The following is a 19,131-nucleotide window of genomic DNA, read 5'->3' as shown; positions in this document are numbered from 1 at the left end:
AGAGTTGGACAGAACTCAGCGATTAACACTTTCATATTCAGACAAATGAGTAGGGTAGGTATTGATGGCTTTTAGCATGTAAAGTAATTTGGATAGCATTCTGTCTTAAAACTCTACAGGAAAAAAGGAAGGACAGGAGACCAACTGGAAGGAGACTACAGTTTCTTAGAAAAGACACATATAAATGTTCTGGAACTATAAAAATATATAAATAATTATGTAAACTGTTGGTCACTTTCATTATATCTAAACTGCTGTTATCATACATGATCAGAGTATATAGATTCCTACATTGAAGCTGAATGAAACCTATAAAGGGCAAAGAATTTGCCATTACATGATCACATTTCCCAGAGAATAAAAAACAAGATCAAATTCTAGATGTGTCCTGTAACTCCAAAAAAATCTAATTAGATGCCATTAGAAATGCCAGGACGGACTCATCAATTACAATCTCAATCTCAGGGAAAAGAAGTTCTGGCATGGGGTGAGAGGGTGATATGGGATAGAGGTCTACAAATTCTTGTCTATATAGTCAAACAAAATATTTGTTTGCAGGTTAATTTTTTCTCTAGCACATAAACAATTCTGCAAAGGAGTCAGTGTGATTTTGTTTCATTAACACTTTATTTACAGAAGAGGTTGGCATGTCAAACCAGCCCATGGTCATAGTTTCTGCTGAATCCTAAAATAAGACAGTAACTTTTTTGTTCAGTAACTTGGACATTACATACTGACATTATAATGCAAAGGCTATAGATGGATATAATAATTATACCCTCTTAATAGTTCTTTTACTTCAAACATATTGCCCAACTATCAAAGAACACATTTCATGTCTCATTAATAAAAGTATTTTGATACAGAAAAGTGTGACATGCACTTAAAAAAATGAAAAGCTGTAATACTTACTGTAACACTGGTAACTCTGAAGTAATCATTGCTGCAAAGATCTTTCCACAATGCAGCAAAATAATCAAGTGCTGTACAACTCAAAACTTTCAAAATAACCTCAAAGGTAATCCTGTTAATTAAAACAGAAAGAAAGAAATTATTTTTCCAGTTTACTGATGTATAGTTGACAAACTATAAGATAGTTACAGCAAGATGATTTGAAATATGGACACACAGTGAAGGGCTTCCCTCATTGAGTTAATTAATACATCCATCATCTCACATATCTTCCTTTTTTTTGGCCCAAACTTTTAATATATTCTACTCTCTTAGCAAATTTCAATTATACAAGAAAGTATTATCAACTACTGTCACCTTATTATACATTAGATCTTCAGACTATATTCATTTAGAACAAAGTTTGTACCCTTTCACCAATCGCTCCTTATTTCCACCACTTTGCCCTTGGCAACTACTTTTTCCACTACTTTTTCTATGAATCTTCCCGCTCTATAGATATCACATATAAGTGATTTCAGGTGATATTTGCCTTTCTCTGTGGTGCTAATTTCATTAGTATAATGCCCTCCAGGCTGATCCAAATCGTCTAATGATCAGTTGTTTTTTTTGTTTTTTTTAAAGACTGAGTAATATTCCACCGTGTGTACACAGAGACAACCAGGTTTTCTCTATTCATTAAGACCATGGACACATAAAGCTGTTTCCATATTTCAATTATGGTAAATAATGCTGCTGTAGTTCAGTTCAGTTCAGTTGCTCAGTCGTGTCTGACTCTTTGTGACCCCATGAACCGCAGCACGCCAGGCCTCCCTGTCCATCACCAACTCTCGGAGTCTACCCAAACCCATGTCCATTGAGTCGGTGATGCTATCCAACTATCTCATCCTCTGTCGTCCCCTTCTCCTGCTCTCAAGCTTTCCCAGCATCAGGGTCTTTTCAAATGGGTCAGACTCTTCGCATTACGTGGCCAAAGTATTGGAGTTTCAGTTTCAACATCAGTCCTTCCAATGAACACCCAGGACTGATCTCCTTTAGGATGGACTGGTTGGATCTCTTTCCAGTCCAAGGGACTCTCAAGAGTCTTCTCCAACACCACAGTTCAAAAGCACCAATTCTTCAATGATAAGCTTTCTTTATAGTCCAACTCTCACATCCATACATGACTACTGGAAAAACCATACCCTTGACTAGACGGACCTTTGTTGACAAAGAAATGTCTCTGCTTTTTAATATGCATGGCCGAGAGGAGCTACCCCACATCCGAGGTCAGGGGCAGCAGCCGAGAGGAGCTACCCAACGCCCGAGGTCAGGGGCAGGGGCTGGGAGGAGCTACCCCGTGTCCAAGGTAAGGAGTGGCGGCTGCACTTTGCTGGAGCAGCCATGAAGAGATTCCCCATATCCAAGGTAAGAGAAGCCCAAGTAAGACGGCAGGCACGGAGAGAGGGCATCAGAGGGCAGACAGACTGAAACCACAATCACAGACAACTAGCCAATCTGATCACACGGACCACAGCCTTGTCTAACTCAATGAAACTAAGCCATGCCCTGTGGGGCCACTCAAGACGAGCGGGTCATGGTGGAGAAGTCTGACAGAATGTGGTCCACTGGAGAAGGGAATGGCAAACCACTTCAGTATTCTTGCCTCCAGAACCCCATAAACAGTATGAAACGGCAAAAAGATAGGATATTGAAAGAAGAACTCCCCAGGTTGGTAGGTGCCCAATATGCTACTGGAGATCAGTAGAGAAATAACTCCAGAAAGAATGAAAAGATGGAGCCAAAGCAAAAACAACACCCAGTTGTGGATGGGACTGGGGATAGAAGCAAGGTTCGATGCTGCAAAGAGCAATACTGCATAGGAACTTGGAATGTTAGGTCCATGAATCAAGGCAAACTGGAACGCTGCTGTAAGCACGGGATAAATACATCTATATGTTTGGGATAATGATTTCATTTATTGTGGATATATACTGAGAAGTGGGATTGCTATATAATATTATATATATAATATAACAGTCTTATTTTTAATTGTTTGTTTTCTAGAGATTATACCAAATTACATTTCTACCAATAGTGAACAAGGTTTCTGTTCTGTCCGTATCTTCAACAAGAATATCTCTCATCTTTTTGATCAAAGACATCCTCAAATAGGTGTGAGGGAAGACCTCATTAGGGCTCTGATTTTCAGTTCCCTGAAGATTAGTGATGTTGAGTACCTGTTCATGTAGATTTTGGTTATCTGTGTATATTCTTCTGAAAAATGTCTATTTGCTGCTGCTGTTGCTAAATTGCTTCAGTCGTGTCTGACTCTGTGCGACCCCATAGACAGCAGCCCACCAGGATCCCCCATCCCTGGGATTCTCCAGGCAAGAACACTGGAGTGGGTTGCCATTTCCTTCTCCAATGCATGAAAGTGAAAAGTGAAAGTGAAGTTGCTCAGTCGTGTCTGACTCTTCGCGACCCCATGGACTGCAGCCTACCCGGCTCCCCCATCCATGGGATTTTCCAGGCAAGAGTACTGGAGTGGATTGCCATTGCCTTCTCCAAATATCTATTTAGGTCCTCTGAAAACTACTTTAGAAAAAAATGAATATGCCAGAATACATAGACTACAATCAACAGTACTACCAACTACCAGTACTACCAACAATCACACTCCTTTGTATTTACCCAAATGAACTGAAAATTCATTATTACTTAACACTTAAAAGTAATGAGCTATCAAACCAGGAAAGGACATGGAGGAAGCTCAAAAACATATTAATAACGAAAAGAAACCAATGTGAAACAGTTACACCCTATATGATTTGAATGACATGGCATTCTGGAAAAGGTAAAACTATGAGGACAGTAAAAATATCAGGGGTGGCCAAATGTTATATGATAGCAAAGATGAACAAGTGATACCAAAAGATTTTTAGGGCACAGACTCTATTTTGTATGATACTAGAATTATGGATACATCTAAACTGTACATTTAAAACAAAACCCATAGAATATATAACACAAAGAGTGAACCCTATTGTAAACTACAAACACTGGGTGATAATGACATTGTCAACATAGGTTCACTGATTGTAACAGATGGATCACTGTGATGTGGGATGTTAATAATGGAAGAGGTTATATATATGTGGGAACAGGAGTTATGGGGGATCTCTCTAACTTCTATTCAATTCTGCTGAGAACCTAAACCTTACCTTAAAACTAAAGTTTATTAAATAAAAAAAAAAAGCAGAGTGAGACAAAACAGAGCATCCAAGACAGGCCATGGCACAATACCTAACAGAATAACACACAACTAGAATTTAGGAGAGAGAAACATCAAGGCAAAAACAAACATTTGAAGAGGTAGCAAACAGCTTTCCAAAAGTAATTTGAGATTTTAAAACACAGAAGAAAGATCAGAGAATTCCCACGAATATTCTAAAATATAAATATTGGTAAATATGAAGAAAATTCAAAAGGAAACAAAAGAAACATAATTCCTCATAAACAGAGAAACAAACAAAAAATTCTGATCAGACTTCTCAGTAGAAACTATGCAAGCTGATTAAACAAGTCCATTCTAAAAGAAATCAGTCCTGAATATTCATTGGAAGGACTGATGCTGAAGCTGAAGCTCCAATGCTTTGGCCACCTGATGCAAAGCCAACTCACTGGAAAAGACCCTGCTGCTGGAAAAGAGAGAAGGCAGGAGAAGAGGACAACAGAGGATGAGATGGTTGGATGGCATCACTGACTCAACAGACATGAGTCTGAGCAAACTACAGGAGATGGTGAAGGAAGGGAAGCCTGGAGTGTTGGGGTCCATGGGATCAGTCACTCAGTTGTGTCTGACTCTTTGTGACCCTGTGGACTGCAGCACGCCAGGCTTCCCTGTCCATCACCAACTCAAACAATGTAAGCTGAAAAGCAGATAAGCAATGTTTGAAATGCGAAGTGGAAAAAATCATGAAAATCGAACTGTCAATCTTTCAACAACAAAAGAAAGAAATGATGTCATGGAAAATGGAAGACTAGGAAACCTCAAAAATTAGGCCCTCCAGTAAAGGAACTTTTGTTGTTTTTTAGTTATTAAGTTAAGTCCAACTTTTTGGGGACCCCATGAACTGTAGTCCACCAGGCTCCTCTGTCCATGGGATTTCCCAGGCAAGAATACTGGAGTGGGTTGCATTTCCTTCTCCAGGGGAGTCCTCCTGACCCAGGGATCAAACAGACATCTTCTATATTGGCAGGTGGATTCTTTACCATTGAACCACCAGGGAAGCCAGAAGCAACTCTTAGTTTGGCCAAAAATACAACAAAGCTCATCTCTTATGAACATCTGGAATCTAATGAAAGTTTATGATAAAGAGAGGAGTGCCTAAAAGTCATCTATTACATTTGATAAGAGAGCACAGTAGTATTTTTGCTTACTCATATGCCATCTCCATAGCCCACAAGGACAGTAGACCAAGTTACTGGTGTGGCTTGCTAATGCCCAAGAGAACACCATGGACCCGTTCTCTAAAACTGTAGCAGAGTGTTTTGACGAGCTTCCTTTTCCTTTTTCTGGAAAAACTATTATCTTTCAAAAGCATTTAAACAGACAGTGATACAAGTAGCTGTCTGGGGCAAGAGAGTGGATTGTATAAGAATAAAACAATCTAAAAAGCCTCAAACTTAAAAAGGGGGAGAAGAAAGATATTTGGGGAGAAAATACTTTAAAGGGGTATCACATATGCAAGGAAATGGAGAGTATTACATGAATGCCCAGGGCTGGATGGATTCTTAGAGAAGAACTAAGGAGTACTGGCTTTCAATTCTAGGTGATCTTTGCTCTCCGTGCAAGCACAAAGTGAATACTAAGGCAAAGCTGTAGGAAGCCTGCCTAATTTTTGAAGAAGTACCTCAGCTAATAGACCATCTGCAAAAAAAAAAAAAAAAAAAAAAACCAGAAAGTACTTGTTTCCATTAGCAAAAGAAATCTCGAAGATGACCGCTGAACAAGACAACAAAATTTTAGGACCCACACATGACAAAGAATACAGTCCTTACAAAAACAGGTTAGCAAAGCAAATAAAGAGATGACTGTAGCCCTTGAAAAGACAACAGTAAACCATGGGGAGGAGAGAAGAACCTACTGTCCAATGTTACAACACTGGACATATTGAAAATGTTCCGTTTTTTAATAATATCAAAAATTCAAAAGGCATACAAAAAAATATGAGATGAAGGCCCATTAACAGAAAAAAAATTTTTTTCACAGAAATCATGTCCGTCTAAGCCCAGATATTGAACTTAGACTTCCAGAAGTAGATAAAGAGAGACAAGAAAGAATATCTGAAGATACATGGCAAAAACTTAACCTATTTTAAATACATAAATCTACACAATTAGTAAGATAAATGAACTCCAAGAAGGAGAAATTCAAGAGAGAATCAGACAGAGATATAGAGAATAAACTATTAATAGTAGTTACCAGTGGGAAAGGGTGAAGGGTGGTAACATAGGGATGGGGAGTGGGAGAAACAAACTACTGGGTGTAAGATACATTTAAGCATTATTAAAAAACATGACGAATATTGCTAACACTTTACAATAACTAAATAGAAATTCATCTTTTTAAAGGCACACAGATACAAACTATAGTTGGCTCCTGAACAACAACAAGATTAAGGGAATTGACTTCCTGCACATTCAAAAACTTCATATATAACTTTGCAGTTGGCTGGCCCATATCCATGATTCTATATCAGTGCTCAACCAACCAGATTGTGAAGTACTTTAGTATTTACTGAAAAACATTTGTTTAACTAAGAGTGAACAAGTGCAGTTCAAACCTACTTGATTCAGAAGTCAACTGTACAGTCAAACTGTGAAAGCCAGATTAATGAAAGAATCTTAAAGAACAAAAACAAACAAGCTGACCACATACAAGTAATCCACAGAATCCACAATAAGACTAACATTCAACTTCTCATTAAACACGGAAGCCAGAAAGCATTAGAATGACATATCTAAAATGCTAAAAGAAAACTATCAAAACAAGAATTCTATACCCAGCAAACTATCACTCAAGAATGACAGAGAAACGAAGACATTCCCAGAAAAATAAAAACTGAAGAAGCTTGTTGCTATACCTGCAATGCCCTACAAGAAATAATAAAGGAAGTCCCTTATGCAGAAATAAAAGAACAATAAACAGTAACTTGAAGCCACACACACACAAAAAAAACAGAAAACACTGGAAAAATGAACTAAAAGGCAAATACAGAAGCCAACATCATTTACTTTGGGTTTGTAATTCCCATATTTGTTTCCTTTATAATTTAAAAGAAAAATAATAAAATAGTATTTATATGGCTATGTTAATGAATACACAATGTATAAAGATATAGTTAACTTTCTAATTGAAGTATAATTGATTTACAATACCATGTTTGTTTCAGGTATACAGCAAAGTGACTCAATTATACCATTTTATCAGATTATTTTCTGTAATAGGTAAGATATTATAGCTTTGTAGTAGAGTCTGAAGTTTGAAAGGGCTATGCTTTGTTCTTTTTCCTCAGGATTGCTTCAGCAATTCTGGGTCTTTTGCAGTTCCATATAAATTTTAGGACAACTTTTTCTAGTTTTATGAAAACTGCCATGGATATTTTGATACAAGTTGCATTAAATCTGTAGACTGCTTTGTCCAAAATGTATGGACATTTTAACACTATAAATTCTTCCAATCCAAGATTATGGAATATCTAATTCTTTGAATGAAAATATATAACAATAATATAAGTGAGGGATGGGGACAGAAACAAGATTTTATAAGTTATTACAAGTATACCTCATTTTATTGCACTTTGATGATACTGCATTGTTTTTAAAACTAATTTAAGGTTTTGTGGAAACCCTGAGGATCTATCACTGCTACTCTTCCAACAGCAGTTGCTACATCTCTGTGTCACATTTTGCTAATTCTCACAATACTTCAAACTTTTGATTATCATCATGTGTTATGGTGATTTGTGATCACCAAGGTTACTATCATAATTGTTTTCAGGTGCTGTGAATGACACCCACATAAGCCAAAGAACACAGTCAATGAATACTGTCTCTATTATGACTGCTCCACTGAATATCCTCCTCTGTCTCTCTCTCCCTCTCTGCAGAACTATTCCTTGATATGTAATAATACTGAAATTAGGCCAATTAATAAACCTACAAGAGCCACTATGTGTTCAACTCAAAGGAAGAATTGCATGTCTCTCACTTTCAATCAAAACCTAGTTGTGATTAAGCTTAATGAAGAAGGAATGCTGAAAGTTCAGAGTGATCAAAAGCAAGGTCTCTTGCACCAAGCAGTCAAATTGTGAATTCAAAGAAAAGTTCTTAAAGAAAACTGAAAATGCTATCTAGAAAACACAAGAATGATGAGGAAACAAAACAGCCTACTGGTGATAGAAAGTCTTAGTGATCTCGATAAAAGATCAAATCAGTTACAACTTTCTCTTAAGCCAAGTCTAATCCAAAAAAGGCCCTAACTCTCTTAACTCTATAAAGGCTAAGAGAACTGAAGAAGCTGCAATAGAAAAGTCTGAAGCTAGCAGAGATTAGTACAGGACACTTAAGGAAAGAAGCTGTCTCCTTAACATAAAAGTGCAAGGTAAAGCAGCAAATGCTGACGCAGAAGTTGCACCAAATTAACTAGAAGATCTAGTTAAAATAATTAATGTATTTACACTAAACTGGACTTCAAAGTTCAACTCCCTGGGGTTTCTCAGTCCCTTGGCCAGATCCCGAGGTGGAAAAATCTGTTGTGGGGCCTAGAACATTCACAACAGTGCAAGAACTTCTTTGGGATAATTGTTCTCCGGTTTCTGGGTGGACTGCTCTGTGGCTCTGCAGTAGGGATAACGGCAATGTCCTCCGGGAGGACTTTTGCCACTTGCCACACTTCCCAGAATTATCCCAGCAGCTGGCCGCTTCTGACACATGCCTCCACAAAAGACATTCAAACACAGAAAGGCAGGTCTGGCTCAGCTTCTTGTAGAGCTCACGGCTCCTTTTCCTGGTCCCGGGACACACAGGGTTTTGTTTGCACCCTCTGAAGAGTCTCTGGATCCTATGAGGTTTGATTTTAAATGTGACTGCACCCTCCTACCATCTTGATGTGGCGTCCTTTGCCCTTGTACATGGGGTCTTTTTTTTGGGGGGGTCCAACATTCTCCTGTTGATGGTTGTTCAGCAACTAATACACAGAATGCCTGAAGAACTATGGATGGAGGCTCGAACGTTCTACAGGAGCAGTGATCAAAACCATCACCAAGAAAAAAGAAATGCAAAAAGGCAAAATGTTTGTCTGAGAAAGCCTTACAAATAGCTGAGAGAAGAAGAGAAGTAAAAGGCAAATGAGAAAAGGAAAGATATATCTATCAAAATACAGAGTTCCAAAGAACAGCAACAAAACATAAGAAAGCTTTCCTAAGTGATCGATGCAAATAAATACAGGAAAACAATATAGGAAACACTAAAGATCTCTTCAAGAAAATTAGAGATACCAAGGGAATATTTCATGCAAAGACAGGCACAATAAAGGAAAGAAACAGTATAACTGTAACAGATGCAGAAGATATTAAAAAGATGGTGGCAAGAATACACAGAAGAACTATACAAAAAAAAAGTTCTTAATGATCTGGATAACCACAATGGTATGATCGATCACTCATCTGCATCCAAACATCCTGCAGTGTGAAGTGGACCTTAGGAAGCATTACTACGAAAAAGACAGAATTCAAGAAGAACTACTGCAAATCCTAAAAGATGATGCTGTCAAAGTGCTGCACTCAATATCCCAGCAAATTTGGAAAACTCAGCAGTGGCCACAGGACTTGAAAAGGATAGTTTTTATTCCAATCCCAAAAGAAGGCAATGTGAAAGAATGTTCAAACTACCAAACAACTGCATTCTTTTCACATGCTAGCAAATTAATACTCAAAATCCTTCAAAGTAGCCTTCAACAATATTTGAACCAACAGCTTCCAGTATTTGAACCAAGAACTTCCAGATGTACAAGCTGGATTTAGAAAAGAGAGAGGAACAAGAGACTGAATTGCAAACATCCATTGCATCATACAAAAAGCAAGAGAATTTCAGAAAAAAACATCTACTTGCGCTTCATTGACTACACCAAAGCCTTTGACTGTTTGGATCACAATAAACTGTGGAAAATTCTTAAAAGAGATGGGAATACCACACCACCTTCCTGCCTCCTGAGAAATCTATATGCAGGTCAAGAAGCAACAGTCAGAACCGGACATGAAACAACGGACTGGTTTCAAATTGGGAAAGGAGTATGTCAAGGCTGTCTATTGTCACCCTGCTTATTTAACTTAACGCAAAGTACATCATGCAAAATGCCGGGCTGGATGATGCACAAGTTGGAATCAAGACTGCCAGGGGAAATATCAATAAACTCAGATATGCAGATGACACCACCCTTATAGCACAACGCAAAGAGGAACTAAAGAGCCTCTTGATGAGTGTGAAAGGGAAGAGTGATAAAACTGACTTAAAACTCAACATTCAAAAAACAAAAGATCATGGCATCTGGTCTCATCACAAATACATGGCAAATACATGGGGAAACAATGGAAACAGTGACAGACTTTACTTTCTTGGGCTCCAAAATCACTGCAGACAGTGACTGCAGCCATGAAATTTAGAGGCTTGCTCCTTGGAAGAAAAGCTATGACAAACCTAGACAATATATTAAGAAGCAGAGACATCAGTCTGTCGACAAAAGCACATCTAGCCAAATATATAACTTTTCCAGTAGTCAAGTACAGATACGAGACCTAGACCATAAAGAAGGCTGTACACCAAAGAATTGATACTTTTGAACTGTGGTGCTAGAGAAGACTCTTGAGAGTCCCTTGAACAGCAAGGAGATCCAACCAGTCAATCCTAAGGGAAATCAACTCTGAATATTCATTGGAAGGACTGATGCTGAAGCTGATGCTCCAGTACTTTGGCCACCTATGGGAAGAGCAGACTCATTGAAAAAGACCCTGATGCTGGGAAAGATTGAAGGCAGGAGGAGAAGGGGATGACAGAGGATGAGATGGTTAGAATTCAATGCACATGAGTTTGAGCAAACTCCAGGAGATGGTGAAGGACAGGGAAGCCTGGTGTTCTGCAGTCCATGGGGTTGCAAAGACTCGGCCATGACCGAGTGACTGAACAACAAAACTAAAGTTTCTCAGTATAGACAAAATAGTATTACACTGGAAGAAGATGTCATTGAGAACTTTCACAGGTATAAGGAGAAGTCAGTGCCTGGCTTCAAAGTTTCAAAAAAACAAGCACACTTTCCTGACAGGGTCTAATGCAACTAGTGACTTTAAATTGAAGCCAGTGTTCATTTACTATTCCAAAAATCACAGGGCCCTTAAGAATTACACTATTTTCTATTCTGTCTGTGCTACAGAAATGGAAAAACAAAGCCTGGTTGACAGTAGATCTGTTTGCAACATTGTTTAGTAAATGCTTTAAGCCTACTCTAGAGATCTACTGCTCAGAAGAAAAAAAAAGATTCAAATATTACTTACTGCTCGTTGACAATGTAACTGATCACCAAAGAGCTCTGCTAAAGATGCACATTGAGACATATGCCATTTTCACACCTCCTGACACAGAACCCATCCTGCAGCCCACAAGGAGTTATTTCACTTTTCAAGTTTTATTAGTTAAGAAATATCTATTATAAGATTGTACCTGTCATAGACAGTGATTTCTCTGATGAACCTGGATGAGGTCAGGTGAAAACCAGGAAAAGATTCAGGAAAAGATTCATTCATTCAAAATGGTATTTTCTAGATACAATTAGTGATGTTCATGATTCATGGAAAAGACCAAAATATCAACAAGAGTTTGCAAACAGTTGTTTTCAACCCTCACAGATGACTTTGAGGGATTCAAGTCTTCAGTGGGGGAAGGAACTGCTGGTGTAGTGAGTGAAATAGCAAAGAACTAAAATTAGAAGTGCAGTCTGAATATATGACTGCATTTCTACAAATCTCATGATAAACACTAACAAATGAGATGCTTCTTGCGTATGAACAAACAAAGTACTTTCTTGAGGTGAAACCTGTAACTGCTGAAGATGCTGAGCAGATGTTGAAATGACAATAAAGAGTTTAGAATATTATGCAAGCCTAGCTGATAAAGCAGTGGCAAGTTTGGGAGGGCTCACTCCAATTTTTTTTTAAGTTCTCTTGTGGGTAAAATACTATCAAACAGCACTGCCTGTTACAGGGAAATCATTCATGAATGGAAGAGTCCCCCAGTGCAGCAAACTTCACTGTTGCCTTATTTTAAGAAACTGCCACAGTCACTCCATCCTTTGGAAACCACTACCCTAATTATTCAGCAACAATCAACATTGAGGCATGACCCTCCTTCAGCAAAGAGACTACAAATAGCTGAAGGCTGAGATGATGGCTAGCATGTCTTAGCAATAAAGTGTTTTTATATATGTAAATAAAGGTATGTACATCATTTAAGACATAGTGACACTGAAAACTTAACAAGCTATAGTTTAGACCAAACATAACTGGAAAACTGAAAAACTCAAGTAACTATTGTGCTACTTGCTTTGCTGTGGTGTTCTAGAACCAAACCCGCAATATATTTGAGGTATGCCCAAATATATAAATAAAAAGTCAAGTTACTACTGTTTCAAACTAAATTGATATAAATATAAGATATCATGATCACCAGTATAATTTAAAATGAAATTTTTTTAAATGAAAAAGGTACACTAGAAGACCAAACACAAAGGAAGGCAGTGATGGAGACATTAAGCAACAAAGAAGATCATGGTAGCAGTGTTTACAATAGCCGAACCACTGCTGTTCAGTCGCGAAGTTGTGTCCAACTTTGTGACCCCATGGACTGCAGAACGCCTGGCTTTCCTGCCCTCCACTATCTCTAGGAGTTTGCTCAAACTCATGTCCACTGAGTCATGATGCCATCCAACATCTCATTCTCTGTTGCTCCTTTTTCCTCCTGTCCTCAATCTTTCCCAGCATCAGGGTCTTTTCCATGAGTTGGCTCTTTGCATTAAGTGGTCAAAGTATTGGAACATCAGCATCAGTCCTTTTGATGAATATTTGGGTTTGATTTCCTGTAGGATAGATTGGTTTGATCTCCTTGCTGCCCAAGACTCTCAAGAGTCTTTTCCAGCACCATAATTATAAACCATCAATTCTTCAGCATTCATCCTTCTTTATGGTCCAACTTTCACATCAATATATGACGACTGGAAAAACTACAGCTTTGACAATACAGGTCTTTGTCAGCAAAGTGATGTCTTTGCTTTTTAATATGCTGTCTAGGTTTGTCATAGCTTTCTTTATAAGGAGTAGGAGTTTTTTTAATTTTGTGGCTGTAGTCACGAAAATCACTACAAACTGTGGAAAATTATTCAAGAGATGGGAATACCAGACCATCTTACCTGCCTCTTGAGAAATCTGTATGCAGGTCAGGAAGCAACAGTGAGAACTGGACATGGAACAACAGACTAGCTCCAAATAGGGAAAGGAGAACTTCAAGGCTGTATACAGTCACCATGCTTATTTAACTTCTATGCAGAGTACATCACGAGAAAACACTGGGCTGGAGGAAGCACAAGCTGGAATCAAGACTGCCAGGAAAAATATCAATAACCTCAGATATACAGATGATACCACCCTTATGGGAGAAAGTGAAGAAGAACTAGAGTCTCTTGATGAAAGTGAAAGAGGAGAGTGAAAAAGTTGGCTTAAAACTCAACATTCAGAAAACTAAAATCATAGCATCTGGTCCCAGCACTTCATGGCAAACAGATGGGGAAACAGTGGTTGACTTTATTTTTGGGGGCTCCAAAATCACTGCAGATGGTGACTGCACCCATGAAATTGAAAGATGCTTGCTCCTTGGAAGAAAAGTTATGACCAACCTAGACAGCATATTAAAAAGCAGAGATATTACTTTGCCAACAAAGGTCTGTCTAGTCAAAGCTATGGTTTTTGCACTAGTCATGTATGTTTGTGAGAGTTGGGCTACAAATATAAAGAAAGCTGAGCACCGAAGAATTCATGCTTTTGAACTGTGGTGTTGGAGAAGACTCCTGAGAGTCCCTTGGACTGAAAGGAGACCCAACCAGTCCATCGTAAAAGAGACCAGTCCTGAATATTCACTGGAAGGACTGATGCCGAGGCTAAAACCCCAATCCTTTGGCCACTTGATATGAAGAACCTACTCACTGGAAAAGCCCCTGATGCTGGGAATGATTGAAGGCAGGCGAAGAAGCGGACTACAGAGGATGAGATGGTTGGATGGCATCACCAACTCAAAGGACATAAACTTGAGTAAACTCTGGAAGTTGGTGATGGACAGGGAGGCCTGGCATGCTGCAGTCCATGGGGTCGCAAAGAGGTGGACACAATTGAGCGACTGAGCTGAACTGGAAAAACCACACCTTTGACTATATAGACCTTTGTCAGCAAAGTGGTATCTCTGCTTTTTAATACACTGTCTAGGTTTGTCACAGCTTTCTTTATAAGGAGTAAGAGCTTTTCAATTTCATGGCTGCAGTCACTGTCCACAGTGATTTTGGAGCTCAATGGAAAATGTCACTGTTTCCACTTTTTTCTCCACCTATTTGCAATGAAGTGATGGGACCAGATGCCGTGATCTTAGTCTTTTGCATGCCGAGTTTTAAGCCAGGTTTTTCACTCTCTTTTTTCACCCTCATCAAAAGGCCCTTTAGTTCTTCTCTGCTTTCTGCCATTAGAGTAGTTTCATCTGCATATCTGAGATTGCTGGTATTTTTCCTGGCAATCTTGATTCTGGCTTGTGATTCCTCCAGCCCTGAATTTCACATGATTACTCTGCATATAAGTTAAAAAAGCAGGGTGACAACATACAGCCTTGAGGTATTCCCTGCCCCATTTTGAACCAGCCATGACATGGAGGCAACCTAAATGTCCACTGATTGAGGAATGGATAAAGGAATGGATAAATATCACACACAGTGTAATATTACTAAGCCATTAAAAAGAATGAAATAACACCATCTGCAACAACATGGATAGAGCTACAAAGTGTCATACTGAGTGAACGAAGTCACACAGAAATATTATATTACATCCCTTATATGCGGAATCTAAAAAGAAATGATACAAATGAACTAACTTACAAAACAGATACTCACAGACTTAGAGAACCAATTTCTCATTGCCAGGGTGGGGATGGGAGAAAGGGAGAATTACGGAGTTTGGCGTGGACATACAGCATAGTGCTGTATTTAAAATGCATAAACAACAAGGACCTACTGTACAGCACATGGAGCTCTACTCAATGTTATGTGCCAGCCTGGATGGGAGGGGAGTTTGGGGGAGAATGGAAACAGGTATATGTATGGCTAAGTCCCTTTGCTGTTCACCTGAAAATATCACACTGTTAATCAGCTACACCCCAATACAAAGTTAAAGAAAAATGAAGATATAAGACAAGCAGGAAAGAAAAAAAAAGCAAAGTGTCAAAAGTCTTTCCTTATCAAGCATGCATGCTCACTCAGTTGTGTTGGACTCTTTGCAACCCCATGGACTGTGGCCATAGTTGGTGATTTCAATACACCACTTTCAAAAAAAAAAAAAAAAAGATCCACACATAAGATTAATAAGGCAATAAAGGACTTGAACAACAGACACCGTAAATCAAACAGACCTAACAGACATGTAAGGAACACTCCACCCAAAAACAGAATACCCCTTTTTCTCAAATGCACATACAACTTCTACAGCATAGCTGATTAGGCCACAAAAAAAGTCCCAGCAACTTTTAAAAGCTTGAAATCATAGAAACTGTATTCCTAGAGCAGAAAAAAAAGGAAGTAGAAATCAGTAATAGGAGAGAAACTGGAAAATTTGCAAATATGTGGAAAATAAACAGCATACTCTTTAATTACTGAGTTAAAGAAGAAATGACAAATTAGAATACTATGAGAATAGTGAAAACAAAGACACTATATGTCAAAATTTATGAGACACATCAAAAGCAGTGCTCAGAGGAAAATATAACTGTAAACACCCACGTTAAAAAAAAAACTGTGTCAATTCAATAACCTAACTCTCTACCTTAATGAAAAGCAAACTATAACTGTGTGCGTGCTATGTCACTGCAGTCATGTCTGACTCTTTGCGACCCAATGGACTATAGTCCGCCAGGCTCCTCTGTCCATAAGATTTTACAGGCAAGACTACTGGAGTGGGTTACCATGCCCCGCTCCAGAGGATCTTCCTGACCCAGGCACCAACCTGCATCTCTCATGTCGCCTACATTGGCTAGTAGATTCTAGCGCCACCTGGGAGGCCCAAATTAAACCTGAAGGCAGCAAAAGTTATGAAATAATAAAAATAAAAGGAGAAATAAACAAGAGTAGAGAAATAATAGAATATACAAGGCTAAAATTTGATTTTTTTAATGTATTTACTTTACTGACAAACTTTCAGACTCAGAAAGTAAAAAAGAGAGAAGATGCAAATAACCACACTCATAAATTAAAGCAGGAATATTCCTATCAACCTTACAGAGAAGTAGGTTCCTGCAGCAAGCCACTACTGATCCATGCCTCCAACCTCTCCAACACTACCAGTTCCCTCACCAGGGATCGAACCCATGGTCCTGGCAGTGGAAATGTGGAACTCTAACCACTGGACCACTACAGAAGTCCCTCTAATGGAACATTTTCATATCAAGTATTTCAAATTAATGAAGCTCTCTAACTTCATGAAAGTGTGTGCACTGTCCAAGTTGTCATCATGCACACGGCGTGTAGAACACTAAATGGAACTTAGCGTTGAACTGAACTGAACTCAGCCAGGAATTCAACCTACATGAACACTTGACATCAGGACCTCTACCTATCATTGAGCCTACAAGGATCCCCCACCCTGCCATCCTGGTCTGAGCCCCATGCCAACTGGCTCCTAAGCCCTGTGCAGCTGCTCTGGGTGAAGAGATACGAGCTCGTCCCACAGTTCCATGGCCTTTCTTCAGATGACAGAAGCAGACAAGCAGATGGTAGAATATCTGAGGAGGGACAGGATGTGCTGATATGATGCACATTCTCTGTCTGCCTCTGAGGACAAGTTGGGACCAGTAAGACCCAACCCTGGATAGGCCATTGATGCTGGAGACTGTGGTTTGGAGGCTTTGAATACTCCTAGGGGTTCTGCTCCTGACTGCTGAGGGCACCAGGTCTCCATTTAGGGAATACTAGGAACATTCAGGAAAGCTCTGCACTGGGGTTTTTCAAACTTCGGTGTGTATCAGAATTACCTGAAAGTCTTTGTGGAATACAACTGCTAGATCCCATCCCCAGGGTCTGATTCAGTAGGTATGGGGTGTAACTCAAGAATCTACATTTCTTTTTTTTTTTTTCAGCCATGCCATGCAGTTTGCTGCATGTGTTCCCTGACCAGGGATTGAACCCATGCCCTTGGCAGAGAAACCAGAGTCCTAATCACTGGACTTTCAGGGAAATCCCAAGAATGTGCATTTCTAACTGTGCCCAGATGATACTGACATTGCTGGTGGGGAACCATACTTTGAGAACTATTGCTATAGAGCCTGCAAGTGTTTCCTAACAGGATCTGATTAAAGGAATTTTAAATTTATATATTTATTTATAAATCCCCCCTTTCTTAAATTTCTAGAATTAAAAACCTTACAGAAATAAAAAAGATTATAAGAGAATAGGAAAAAATTACATGCCAATAAATTGCATAACCTATACTGAATGGCTCAAGGAAAAATAAAAGATTAGAACAAACCTGTAACATTCAAAGAGAATCAGGTATCAAAACCTCCCAATAAAAAAATCCAGAATCAGATGGTTACACTAGTGAATTCTACAAGCAATTTAAATAAATAACACTGATCATTCTCAAAGTCTTCCTAAAAATATACAAGGAAGATTTCCTAACTCAATCTACGAAGCTAGCATTTCTTCTATATAAAAGACAAAGACAGCAGCCCCCCCAAAAAAAAAACCCCTACAGAACAATTTCTCCTGTAAATATAAATGCAAAAACTTTCAAATAGCAAACATACAACTACATATTAAACATAATATATACCATGGGCAAGCGGGGCTTACCCAAGAATGCCCAAGTTGTTCAACATTAGAAAATCAATGTAATAAGATACATTATTAGAAAGTAAAAAAGAACCACAAAATCATCTCAAATTAAGACAAAAAGTATTTCACAAAATCTCAAGGGACATCAAAGAGCCAAAACATTCCTTCATGATAACATTCAAAAAACTAGGAAACTGAATGGACTTTCTTATGAAAAACACGTAACTAATTTCATACTCTGTTGAACGACTAAAATAAAAGCTATCCCCCCTAAAATCAAGAAGTCAACAATGTCCATTTTTACCCTGGTTTTCAACAAATTAGTGTATGTTGAAGCAGAACAATTATGCAAGAAAGAGACATAAATCACATCCAAGTAGGAAAAGAAGAAAAACTATTCAGACATGACATAATCCTTTATATATAGAAAATCTTACAGAATTGAAAATAGTCAAATACTAGTTGAAAATGGCATCACTTGACTCAATGGACATGAGTTTGAGCAACCTCCTGGAGATAGCCAACAACAGGGAAGCCTGGTGGGCTGCAGCCCATGGGGTCACAAAAAGTTGGACACATCTAAGAGACTGAACAAGTTGAAAAAAACTTGTAGGTGGAAGAAAACATACAAAAATGAACTCTTTTTCAGAACTAATAAATTTAACAATGTAGGAGGATAAAAAATACTGTTTTTATACAGTGACAATTAGAAACAATGAAAGGGAAGAAAATCACATTTATAGTTGCATTAGAATAAAGGAAACATTTTCAAAAGAAATTTAACCAAGGTAAAAGATTTGTTCATAGATGGGAAGACAATATTATAAGGATGTCACTAGGTATTCAAAACAATCTACAGATTCAATACTGTGATTATCAAAATCTTAATTCGTTTATATGGAAAATTTCATCCAAAATTCTTATGGAATCTCATGGAAAGGACCTTTTAAAGCCAAAATGATCTTGGAAAGAGAGACCAGAGTTGGAAGTCTCACACTTCTAGAGTTCAAATTTCACCACAAAGTGACAGTAATCCAAACACTGTGATA

The 19,131-nt window shown here is 38.4% G+C and overlaps 1 protein-coding gene across 2 annotated transcripts in view; it reads right to left on the bottom strand.

The window, feature by feature from the left end:
- Window positions 1-19,131, bottom strand: part of STAG1 (STAG1 cohesin complex component) — a 469,514-nt gene that overhangs the window by 333,020 nt on the left and 117,363 nt on the right. For both annotated transcript variants that reach the window (XM_060395498.1, XM_012102945.4), the window contains exon 2: window positions 913-1,024. In XM_060395498.1, the coding sequence (XP_060251481.1) occupies window positions 913-941 (29 nt within the window). In that variant the 5' untranslated portion in view covers window positions 942-1,024. The remainder of the gene's footprint in view (window positions 1-912; window positions 1,025-19,131) is intronic.

This window comes from Ovis aries, chromosome 1 (genome assembly GCF_016772045.2).
Source record: "Ovis aries strain OAR_USU_Benz2616 breed Rambouillet chromosome 1, ARS-UI_Ramb_v3.0, whole genome shotgun sequence".
Classification (NCBI taxonomy): domain Eukaryota; kingdom Metazoa; phylum Chordata; class Mammalia; order Artiodactyla; family Bovidae; genus Ovis; species Ovis aries.
This window is presented reverse-complemented; position numbering and strand designations above follow the sequence as displayed.